At 34.2% G+C, this 13,203-nt stretch overlaps 1 protein-coding gene across 1 annotated transcript in view; it reads left to right on the top strand.

The window, feature by feature from the left end:
• CFAP47 (cilia and flagella associated protein 47) overlaps positions 1-13,203 on the top strand; it is a 300,477-nt gene that overhangs the window by 24,179 nt on the left and 263,095 nt on the right. The window contains exons 17-21 of the mRNA XM_084506723.1: positions 842-964; positions 1,777-1,908; positions 2,940-3,017; positions 3,577-3,721; positions 5,606-5,700. Coding sequence (XP_084362849.1) covers positions 842-964; positions 1,777-1,908; positions 2,940-3,017; positions 3,577-3,721; positions 5,606-5,700 — 573 coding nt within the window. The remainder of the gene's footprint in view (positions 1-841; positions 965-1,776; positions 1,909-2,939; positions 3,018-3,576; positions 3,722-5,605; positions 5,701-13,203) is intronic.

The following is a 13,203-nucleotide window of genomic DNA, read 5'->3' as shown; positions in this document are numbered from 1 at the left end:
AGCTTCAGCATAACACCTGTGGATTGGCTGTAACATAATTTTGTCCTGTTATTTGAGTATGTTTTCTGCTATTTTGTTCCGGACAGTTTTTTGAACAGTGGCAAAGAGAATCTCAAATTATTTTAAGGTGGAATAGAATAAATTTCTAGAAGGAATCCTATGACAAAATAAGAGATTTTCCAGCAATAAGAAATTTGGTGAATCATTTGATATGTATTGTTACGTGCCAGGAAGTCTGAATGAGAATTTTTTTATTTTTATTTTTTAAACTATTCTGATGGCTGCATGCTCTATATGTAAACATTTTGAATGCAAATAAGACTTTCCCCCTTCCTTTTGATATGACTGGTAGCTTTTCATGGTAGCTTTTTCCTTTGTAACGTTGGAAATTATCATAACGAAAATCAGGCTGTGTGCAAGTTAGAATATTGTCATTTTTACTGCTATTATTACTGTATTATTACTGCTATTAAAAATTACTTCTATTAAAAAGTATATTGTCCTGCTCACACATTTGAGATGAAAAAAAAACATAGAGCTTGTGGTATTAAAATTAATTAAAATATTTTTATTTACCTTTAAATTAACTTAAAAATGTATTTGAGTATCTATGTATCTAATGTATCTATTAACTTTGAATCTAGACAAATTCAATATATTGTCTAAATGTTGTCCCATTTTTAAAATGTATATTTTTCTGTTTAAATTATTCTAATTTATACATTTCCAGAGGTATGTTAACTTACTATGTAATGAAAAGAAAATAAGGCTGATTATTTATTTATACTTAGTAATATGCTATTTGGTTTGCTTGTTTTTGCTTTCTCTTATTTTTTGACAGCTTGGTACCACGAAAGTTCAGTTTATAGAACAAAGGATACCGTTCGGTCATTGTCCAGTGGGTTTATCTACTTGTAAGACAGCCATTCTTCAAAACACAGGATACAATCATGCCTACTTCAAAGTAAACTAAAATTACTTTTAGTACGTTTAATTACTTGGGGGTGGGGAGGAGAAGGGAGTGCATTTTTTCAGATCGTGTTACAGCTTTGTATTCTCAGTTATTAGATAGAACTGCTTCATTTGTCTAGTTTTTAGATGAAAAAAGATTTATGTGAAGAGGAATTCTGTCCCTATGTGTCTGTCTATCCACCAATCCAAACCTGACAAAGTGGTAGTGTCTCACAAAGAGATAAAAACTCCTTGAAAAGATTCCAGAAGCTGCATGAAAACCATAGGTGAAACAAGAATCCTGTATTGGTGTACCCTATAAAAAGGCATTTACACCTTGGATGTTTTTATATTTAGAGAGAGAAAGTGAACTGGCTGGTCATCTTATTCTCACCCTGGCTGTCCAGTCAATGCATGCGTAGACTCAGACCAGTCACAGCAAATGTGATTATTTTGCTAGATTAACAACTAAGAGGATGGTAGGCTATAATGTGAATTAGATAAGAGGTGAGCCAGAGCAGGTAAACACATAAACCATGAATTAGTAGTAAACCTAACCTCATTCGTTCTTCTGATCACAGAATGATTTGCTATATTTAAATAGTGACATAGAATTGTTCTGATTAAAATCCTCAGAACTTTTGTTCATACTTTATTTTGGTACTATGTGATTGTTTTATTTGAATTTGTAATTTGTTTATTATATGTTATAAAGGTTCACCTTGTAAGAATATTAAATCTTCATGATAGATATAGTAATGTGTTTTTTTTTTAGCAGTGATTTTTTTCCCTGATACTATTAGTAATACATGTTTGTGTTTGAAGGTCCTTCATTCAAATCCACTGCCTGGAATGTTGATCACCCCTTGTGACGGGGTGGTACCTGTGGGAGGCCATGCTGAGCTCAAAATCCTATTTACTCCACATGCAAAAATGAGTTTTGATACAAGAGTGGAGGTATTCAAAACTGAATGAGTTTTGGCTTTTGAGTGTTATGTTGCATGTTTGTATGTGGAGATGTTTGAATGTTGAGATGTGTGTGCATCTAAGCATCTTTTGAATTTTATCCGAAGTGTTCTAATACTTTAAAAAAAAGTATTTTCTTACAGCTGTTGGTAGCTAGTAAGCTATTCTGTTATTCTGGTCTCACTACTGCTCTGAAGTACTAAACAGCCTCTCAGTTGAGCTGATTCATAGCATATTGTTGGCAAGCTGCTGAAACTAACATCTCCTTGTTTTCATAAGATCATGTAGACATATGCACAGTTTTTGTGTTTTATTGAGTAGCAGGACTGAAATACTGCAGTGGTTTTGATTTCCTGAGTACTTTTTGTGAACATTACGAAAAGGTTAGCTTGGAGATGAATTTACCAGTTAACTTGGTCTGATAATAGGAGTGCAGTAAAGATCTAATCCTACTTTGTTTTCTGCATGCCCACTTAGTCGGCTTGTCTTTGGTCAGATAAGTGGGAAGAAAAAAGGGATTCTGTTCTGGGGCTGATCTTTGCTACTTTTTCCAATACTAATCCTGGATTCTTTGTCGTCTTTGACTGCATACACTATGCTCACTGAACCTACTAGTCATTCCTGTTTTCACTTCTAACAAACACTGCTCAAAACAACATCTACGTTGTGCCAGCAGCTCCTCAAGCAATTTGTCTTCAGGTGTACTTTCCAATCCTCACAACTGCTGAATAGATGTAACTCATCCACTCAGTTTTCTCTGCTAGAGGAAACTGTTTGTTCTAATGATACAACCTCGTGCAGCATTATTTTTGTCTGCAGAAGAATGGCCTTCCCTGAAACTTTATTGACAACTATGACTATCCAGATATGGTATACCACAAAGGCACTATTGGTTCTTCTATACCTGTTTTTCTTTTTTTTTTTTTTTCTTTTTTACTTTCTCATTTAATTTTGACAGATTTGGTGATATTGTTATGTTAAAATGATCTTGTCAACAATCACACTGTCCTCCATTAACTTAGGTAGCAGTGCGAAATTCAGGAGTACTAGTGCTCAGGATTGTTGGATTTGTAGAGACCCCTGAAATAAAGATTGATGTGGTAAGTATGAAGGAATTGAAGCAACTGGTAAGATTAGTAGTGTTTTGCTTTATCTTAACGTCAAAGTGGCGCATTCCTACTTCGTGTGTTCCTTTTTTTTTGTTCCCTGTACTAACTTCCTGAGAAAATTATCACAGAGAAGAACTTGGGAACAGAAATTAAGAAAATAAATGTATATATGAAAGTTTCACTAAATGATAATAACTTTAACCTTTGAACTTGAACATCTGTTAAAAAAAAAAAAAAAAAAGGGGGCAGAAGATTTCTTTAAGGTAGTAATAGAGAAAAATACAGGATAGGGAAAAGTGAATCCACTGATCTGTTGACTGAATGAGGAAAACTTTCCTGGTGGTATCACTGAACTTTGTTGCATTTGATATCTTGGAAAGAATTTAAAGATAAGAGTTAGGCAAAACAATTAATTAACTGAGATGTCCGCCTAATGGATTATAAATTCTGAGTCATTGAATTACTGAATATAATTATTTTTCACATGCTGTTCAGTTACAAAGTTGACTTCACACGGGTTTGACCACATTTTTTTTCTTTAAACTTACAGGAACTATTTGACTTTGGTGGTGTTTATGTTAATTCTACAAAATCAATTCCATTTTTGCTTCAGAATAAAGGACAGGCACGTACCAGAGTGGAGTTTGATTTTTTCAAGTATAAGGATTTTAAATTGAGTGCTAATGACCATTCAGGTATTTGCTTTGCTATATCAGCGTTCATTAAATAAAGAATAGGATAATGCTAAGAGAAAATCTGTCAGACTATTTCTGGTATACAATTTTTCTGATTAACAGAAAACCTAAGATGATTATTTTAAAACTGCTGCTTAATATAAATTAAAATGAGACAGTTTATTCTGCCTATAAAATGCTTGCCAAAAAAAAAAAAAAAAAAGAAAAACACTTGGAAAATGACAGTTTGCCTGTAGATTTTTTTTTTTTTTTTTTTTGCCTGTAGTTGCAAAGGCATATAAAAATATCTGAGCACCATCTCACCAATTAAAACAAACCACAAGAACAAACAAAAAGTCAACCCAAAAGCACAGCTATACTTATTTCCTGTTCATGGACTTTTATCCACTGGTTTGACAATATTTACTCTTAAGTTAATTCAGCGTCACTATAAAGGTCTGGACTTTTTTTTTTTTTTTTTTTTTTTCTCTAATGGTGCCTCAATCACAAGACCTCTGTTTTACATGATTTACAAGTTAGAATGACATTGGGGTAATGTGTGGAATTCAGTTGCTATTCTTTGTTTCTTGATAGGACTGCAGTTTCCTATTCTTTGTTCATTGTTGCTCATCCCTTTTCTAATTCAGTCCTGGTACCACCTTTGCTGTTTTTAAACAACTTCATTAATGAGAGAATTTATGTTCTTATGGCCTCTTGTCCCTGAAAACTTGGGAAATCAATATTTTTTCTCGTGCAAGCCAATATTGTAATGTTTAGTTGTGCTTATGTAGAACTGCATGTGGATGATCGCAACAAATGATATGATGAATACAGAGGGTTTTTCTTCCACATGGTAGATTTCAAAGGGAAAGTGGGTGCCCCTAGTCAGTCATCTTAACTTGGATGAGGATTGCAAGACTGTCTACAACAGGCAGCTAGCCAGCTTGGGAATTGACTCATTGCACATGATTTCTAGATCAGAGTTTGTGCTTGAAACAAGTAATGGGGTATTCAGTCAGGTCAGGTACTGTTCAAACGGTGTGCCTTCAGGATGAATAATTTCTCAGAGGAGTTTTACCTTATGTATTGGAAACCCATGCTTCTGCCTATGCCTTTTGAATTGGACCTGAAAGCCTGTTAAATTAAGGAAGCCTTACTGGTAAACTTCTGTTGTGTAGATTATGCCTGAAAGTCATTTAGGGAAAAAAAAAAAAAAAAAAGGTTCAGCCATGTCCCTCTGGAGAGGGATTCCTTATTAGGGATTGTATTGATAGGACAAGGAGTAATGGTTTTAAACTAAGAGAGGGTAGATATGTAGATATTTATTTTAGATTTACATATAGATATTTATTTTAGATATGTGGAAGAAGTTCTTTACTATGAGGGTGGTAATGCACTGGAACAAGTTGCCCACAGAAGTTGGTAGCTCTCTGGAAGTGTTCAAGGCCAAGTTGGATGGGGCTTTGAGCACCCTACTCTGGTGGGAGGTGTCCCTGCCCATGGCAGGGGGTTGGAACCAGGTCATCTTTAATGTCCCTTCCAACCCAAACCATTCCGTGATTCTAAGATTCCATTTTTTCCCGTGTGGTATGAGTTCTTATTACTTAGTTAACTATTTTTGCTTGATGCTTTTCTTCAAAGATAAATTAAATCTTTTTTTTTTTTTCTTTCAAATATTCCCCCAAATCAATGACTTTACTGAAGATAGTTGGTGATTAACGCTTCTCAAAATTACATCCAGAATGCTTATGAGAAATATTATATTCATTCATAACTAGATGAGAAATATTTACCATTTATACATGTATACCTGTGTTGGTAATCACTTTCAAGTACTGCAATTATTACAAAATTGATATTTAGTGTAATGACACCTCTAACTTGATTCTGAATTTTGTTTGACAGTGGTTGAAAACTGTTCTTCAAAACCTTATTTGTATTCAGTTGACTTAGAGGGAAAGTCATCTTTGCAGTGCTCGTTGTCCTTCATGCCAAAAGAGGTAGGTTGATGGGGCACTGGTGATTAAGCTAAATTAAACTGGCACTCTCTAATATTTCTAAGATGAGAGAATATAGACATTCTAGATGTACATTTTAGTGTGTACAATAGTTTTGTAATAGCAACCTCATTATTAAGAAAACAAGTTTTGAAATAACATCCTACTTTTGCTTCTTTCCTTAAAAGTATGCTCACAAAGAAAACACGCTTTTCCAATGACTTCAAAATAGAGAATGAATACATTTAAATCCTTACCACACATTCATTAAGTCATTCAGCAATTGGTGGCTGTTTTCTATTTGCAGCTGTTTATGGTTTAACTCTCAGATAATCTTAAGGGACTACAAAAGTAGAGGAGTTTTGTGTGTCATAATGATGAGCAAAGTTGCTTTGTAATGGAGCTACATGAGGGAAATAAATTGAAGATATGAGACTATGTGTTAGTTTTACATCAGAATCATTGCGTTTTATTGATGGTACATGTCAATGGGCAGCACTTTAGTAAATTTTAATTCAACCTATTGAGCAACATTTTTTAAGTGGGGGGTTTGGGGATTTTCATATATATGAAAAACAATGAACAGCAACAAAACCTAGTCTTTGATATTATAAACCTTTTTTCAGAACAAACAACTAGTTGCAGCACGTAAACCTGTTCCATTAGCTTCATTTTTACCTTAAAAAATAAATGAATTTCAGAGACAATGCATCTTGGAAGGGCCAACAATGTTCTTTTCTCCCTTGTTCCTACTGTCCCTCCTTCCTACCTACAATTTTATTGTTTGAATAGAAGTCGAGTTCTCTGTTTCAAGCATCATTCAAATAAATATTTGCATATTACAGCCTGCATCTCTTAACACTATGATTTTCTTTCTGATACTACTTTCAGCTTAGATTTTGTGCGCACAGGTAAACCATTGCAAAATAAATAACTGGTGGTGTAAATTTATAGTATGCTTGCTACTTGGAATTTTTCCTGACAGAGGATGAGTTAACATATTCATCAAAAATGAATTATTTGAAATTGAATTAATTTCCACCAGTAGCATAGCAGGCCTTGAGGTTAGATGAGAAGCAGTAGATGTCATATCTTTATAAGTATCTTGACATTGTCTGGTGCAGTACTCACATAGGCAAGGCAGGCAGGTGTTGACTGGATACAGTGCTAGGAAGGTATGCTAAATTGTACACAGAATATCACCAGTGATCTACTATCAAACTGAGGAGAAGCTCAGAAGGGAATATGCTGACATTTTAATTTAGGTATGAATGATCAAGAATAGAAATTTGTGTATACAATTTGCGTATCTCTAAACTACGTTCATATTGATGGGAGCCATAACCTGGTATCTGACAGCTCTTTTCCTGCTTATGGTATGGGGTTTCTCTGGTGATAGTGCTGCTGTACAAACTGATCCTTTATTCTTCATTGTACTAGAAAGTAGTGTAGAAGAAGGCCAATCATCCCTTTCCAGACTACTGAAATATCAACTCTAAAATTTTAAATGAACCCCATCCCCTCCAAACTATCAAAATAAGTTTTTTTTTGTGCCTCCCAGTATCCTATTTGCCCCTGCTGCGATTAAGCTATATTACTGTTTTCCTTCTTTGCCAAGTGTAAGGATGGATTAAGAATAGATATGTTGCTTCTAACACTGCTCTACATTCAAATGATTAAACATGCAGAATCATCTACTGTCTCAGAAGTCTTCTGAACCACTTATTTAGTTTATTTCACTTGTAGTCTGAGCTACTGTTCAGCATTACTGATGGTTATTAACAAGCATCCCCAACTATCATTTGATGCTGGTGATAAGGTAACCTAACTGAAGACAAGGCTATATCAATTTGCAATCTGCTCTAATGATATAATTTGGGAAAAAAAAAAAATCTTATATTTAACTTGATTTGTTTTCTGATAGCTCCTTTTTAAAAAAAAAAATAAGTCACTGTCAAATATATTGCAACTGTTGATTATAGTTTTTCTCTGTAATATCATCTTTTTTTAATTTTTCAAACTTTGAGTGTTTTCCTTTTTTTTTTTTTTTTTTTTTTTTTTCCCCTCCAAGCAGAACAGCTTCATTCAGAAGTAAGGGAATAAAGAACTTCAAAAACGAAACTCTTCCCTGAGGTGCCTCATGCCTCATAACCAATTAATAAGCCCTGCTCTCACAGATTTTATTTATTTCCGTTTCCCCTTCTCTCCATGTGCTCACATCCTTTCTCTGTCTCTACCCTGTGCTAGGTAGGCTCAGTGTGCAGCCAGTGCTTCCATTCTGCTGCAAGTATACTATTGCTTGCCTGGCAGGAGGTAGCTTACTGATTACCAGGCAAGGCATGCCCAAATACACTTACAACTTACAACCCACTGGTGGTCACATGTTAACATTGTTGAGCTTTAATGAAGCACTGATAGCTGGGAGCAATAGCACTGATTAATGTAAAAGGCAGATAACCTTGAAAACTAAATGTGCCACCCAGTATGGCATGACCAAGAAAGCATCTGGAAGTGCCTCTACCCCCAGGGTGCTGTAGCTTTTCTTTAATCTAGCTCCTGCAAAGTAGTATAATAAAATAAAATCTTTAATAGTAAGCATAATTTTGTTAAGAAATTGGTATGGGTAGCAGCATCTCTTGTTGTGATCAGAGACTCATTAGTTGCAGATTCTTAGAACATTCCTCCTTGGATCTGAGTTGTTGCTATCATTCTGCTGCATCTAGATTTGCCCCTTCTCTCATCAGATTTCTTCCATCTCTTTTCTGACTTTGGAAAAAGCTCTTGAAAAAGCTAAGATCTCTCTATACTGAGCTTACTCTATTCAAGTTTCACAGTTGCTAGCACTATATTCTGCCTCTCTACTTGAACAGCTGTTTCTCTGATATCATCACTGTTTTCTGGACAACTGGTCTTAGCCAGCTTACCTCCCAGCTGCTGCAAGCCTTCTGTATCCCAGTGAGATGAATTCTTTTCTGCCTGCTGTCTGGTTCTGCTAAAGCTTCCTGCTGTTGCTGTAGTCATCACTACTGACAATGCTATCTGTAAACCAACAAAACCCCACAAATCTGTGTTGTGCTAAGAAAGTAGATACTAGAAATGTGAAATTGAATCAATCTTGAATACTCCTGCCAAAAATCATCTTGGCAATTGTTTTCCTTTTATGTTAAAAAGCTTTAAATCAGCAAACTAAGTAAGCACATAGCAACTCTGAATAGCTGCCACAATTTATGCTAAAACTTAGTATGAACAATTTAATGTGATATCATAAGACATTCTTAGAGATGAAGTATATTGGCATGTTTATACAATAACATCTACAAATTTTGAGATAATTCTCCCAATAGCCTAAGCAATAAAATTAAATTGATGCTTTATAGATAAGGCTAGGATGCTGCCCAGGTATGGCATGATTTTCCCTTCCTGTTACTCCAGCCTCTCAGAAGGTGTTGGAGGTGCCTCGTCAGAAAGTGTTGAATAGTGGGATTCATTTGCATTTACAGATAGATGTATATGTATAGATGTACATAAGTGAGAACAATATACAAATAAGTGAATATAAATAGGTAAGCTGGCAAATCCTTAATGTCATATTTTATATAGGCTATATGATCCTTTCTTTTCTGTCTTGTTACACTTTTAATGAAGTATCTCAAATAATGATTACATTTCACGTGTTTTTCACTGCAATATAAGGAGGTTTAGCCAGCTGTAAGTCATTTCATTTCAGATGCTGAGTAAAACAAAAATTCGTATTGATTTAAAGAACAGCAACAAATCAACAGATAAAACAACCAAAAAACTCACGAACCTCCGGCCAAATATTTGTTGGAACTCTCTTGTCCCTATCCAAGAAGCATGACTTTTCTTGACCATGACTCATGTTCTGCAGGCTGATTGTCTGTTAGGTTGAGGAGCACTTCATTCCTGTTGTTGTTGTTGTTGTTGTTGTTTTGTGCCAGGGAAATGCACAGTGTGTTATCATGTTGAATATTTGCTCAGTGACAATTTTTGGTCCTTAGCTGTCACTGTGCTTCTCAAGGCAGGATGATCCACCTGCTAGCAGCAGCGTTATGCAAGTTCTGGTAAGGCAGAAAGGCAAAGCAAGGTGCAGGAGTGTGCTGCTTCAACTATATATAGTGTGTGTATATATATATATATACACACACTATATAGTATATAGTTATATATATATACACTATATAGTGTGTGTATATATATATACACACTATATATATACATGTATATATAAACACACATATATTTTGGAATAGAAAAATTCCAGCACCTTAGGAAAAAATATGACACATACAGCTGTGTAATAATGAGACCTGTGAGGGCTTTGATTGAGACAAATGGAGCAAGTCACACTTGTCAGAGCTTGTTGTTTAGACTTCATATAGAGAAGTGACAGGTGTTCCCCTCCCCCTCCCCCCCTTTTTAATTTTTGATATTGATAAGGATTTATTTATTTATTTATTTATTTTAATGCACAGAATTCACAGTGTAAGAGATGCATTCTCTGGAAAATCAGCTGTCGAATTACAAAATAATCAGGGTATTGCTGGTGTACCATCTCTGATGTCTCTGTATACAAGGGAAGGATTTAGTTTTATTTCAGTGTTCTTGATGATGGATTTGAACACTTTATACATTATTCATTATGCTGGCTGTATGTGATGGAAAGCTGGGGAATTTAGACTGCATTATTTTTTTTTTGTATATTTTAAGGAAGAGTTAATGTTAAATCTTACAAGACTTTGAGAATATATAATGTATACAGCTGCAGTACATAAAACCTTGGTTCTGCAGTACCGTTTACTTTTATAGTTAGGTTTAAATTTTAATCAAACTGCTTTTTTAATGTACATTACACTTTCTCTTCAGGTATCACTGCTGAAAATCTGTCTGTTGCTAGTGCTATAAATAAATTTTAAAAAGATCCTTTACACAAAAATTCAGTTATTTCTAATGCTTCAAGATATTAGATCACTCTGCATATTATGTTGTAAATAAAAGATTATTTTCTTATACAGGTGTTTTAAGTTAATTTGAAGTCATAAATTAGTTCATTGATTTACTTGCAATTTGGTGTGAAGTTGTACTATAAAAGCAAGTCTTTTAATTTTAGGGAGATATGTACTCTTTGTGCTAAATAAACTATTTGATTCTTGGATTCGAAAGAAAAATTTTTCACTCAACCTTGAACATACATTTTGGTAATTATTATTGTAAAGCATATAACATATAAAGCATTATTGCATTAGGGTGCTTAGTAAAGATAGAAATGAGGTAACTGCTTTGAAAGTTCATTTTAAAAAAATGTAACTTTTTGTTATACTCAGATTGCTTGAATTTGTTTATTTTTTATGCACAAATTTTATTTAAAATAACTTTTTAATTGTCATGGCCTCTGGGGTAGCTGTTTCCCCTTTTTGTTATTTTCAGTGTATGGAGTACTTAGGTTTGAGGCAGGAAGGCCTTCAACTAAGTTCACTCTTCAATGTTAGGCTTAGAGCTATCATCCACATTGTATGAAACCTATTTCATAGATTCATATGAGTTTGGGTAGCTGAACTTTCTGATCAGAAAGATTTCTTAAAAATCAACAACTCTGTTTAGGAATTCTAAGGAGAGAAAAAAAAGCTTTTTTTTTTTTTTTTTTTCCCCCCCTAATGAAATGAAAGATTGCAAATTCTTGATTTAAAGAATTGATACTTTCTTGTGGCAGCCTACACCACTTTTCTTACTTTTTTGGGAGGTGTTCTATGTGAACGCATAACAAAAAGCTGCTTTGTTGCACGTGGCTATTCTTTTTAAAGCTTCTTTAAAAGTCTTTTTAATTTCTAAGACTAACACTTTGCAAATGATGCCTTCTTTCCAACTGATGCTCATAACTAGTTTAAGTCAGGATAGGAAAAATATATAAAGCCATGTTATCAATTATAGGTAAAGCATTTTAATCTTACCAAGCTAGGTCTTGAAAAATGCAGTATCATTATACTGGTATACCAGTGACACATGCTGGAGATGGAAGGGATTTTCTAGGTCTCTTTTTTTTATAGCATTTCTTGGCAATGATGTTCCAAGTGTTAAAATTTCGCAAGTAAGGATGTCCATGCTGGCTTTAGGGAGCTGCCAGGGCTGGCTGTAATCTTTGCACCTGAGGTGCACACTGAGGTGTGCAGTCATCTCTTCCCATCCCCCCCCCCCCCCTTTTTTTTTTTTTCTGTTTATGGTGAGCCATAATGCTTGTGAGATATGCTATTTATATGGAAGCATATTACATTTTACATTTTTGAAGATGTACAGTGGCTAAGCGTGACCAGTATAGCAAACTTCACGTACAGCTTGAGGAGTATGATAAAAGCTTCTGATTGAGTCTGGTTTGTGACTGTTATACAAGATACTTGACCTAAAGAGTCCAGGAAAATTTTCTTCTCCCTCTCTCCCATTGGATCACTTTGCAGTTGTCTCTTAATTTTTAATTTATTTTTTTAAATTTAATTTAATTTTTAATTTATTAATTTTTAATGCATTTTAACAGTTATTAAGGTTACCAAATAAGAATGTGTTCAGCTCTAATCTATCAAACTTCTCATGTGTTTTCATATAAAGTTTTAAATGATTTTTGATTTCAGTCTTGAAATACAATGGTTTTTAGTTTCAACTGTAAGAGAAGATAAGTTTTTGTCTAAAACTGCAAAGAGTCACTGTTGTTAGTAGCAACATATTTCGTACATACTTTGAAGTAAAAGGAACTTCTAACACTGAAGAAAAGATCCTTTTTCAGTCTAACTTTTAATTATTTGGTTTTATGATGCAAGCACATACTTTGAAGATGTAATATGAAGTATTTAATGTGGTGTACTAAACTAGAAGAATATTTAAATCACATCAGGAAATTTTTACTCACTCTTTCTTTATAATCCAATTCAAATATTAGAATAGTGAAAATTTCAAATGTCTTTCACCATCTTAATTTTGAAAAGTGTCATTCTATGTTATAGAATCTAGTCCTTATCAGATTTGAAGTATCAATATAAACAAGGGCACCATGATCTAAAAAGATTTCCTTTCATCCCATGTTTTCATCTTGCTGAATGCAAATTCATGAAAAGTTCCACAATGCTCAGCACACATCTTGCTCACCAGGAGCTTGTAATTGTGTATTAAAAACCCTGCTGGAATTCCAAACACTGTAAATGCTGTGTACTTGCTTCTCATTACCTGAGCTCCGGTTGATTTTGTTACAGATGAATATATGCTTCCTTTCTTGGGGTAGTACATTTTATTTTTCTTTCCTGTCATTTATATATTTTACTCACTACCACATATATGACAATAAAGCATGATGCACTATTTCCTGTGGTATTTGGGTATTTGAAAGCTTTAAACATTTTCATATACTTGGCTTTACTGTATGTTTTAAGCAGCATACAGGTTTTGTAGGCCACAATCCTTTCTGAAGATTTCAAGGTAAGTGACTGAAAGACTCCAACAGTGTTT

This window comes from Aythya ferina (genome assembly GCF_964211825.1).
Source record: "Aythya ferina genome assembly, chromosome: 1".
Lineage (NCBI taxonomy): Eukaryota > Metazoa > Chordata > Aves > Anseriformes > Anatidae > Aythya > Aythya ferina.
This window is presented reverse-complemented; position numbering and strand designations above follow the sequence as displayed.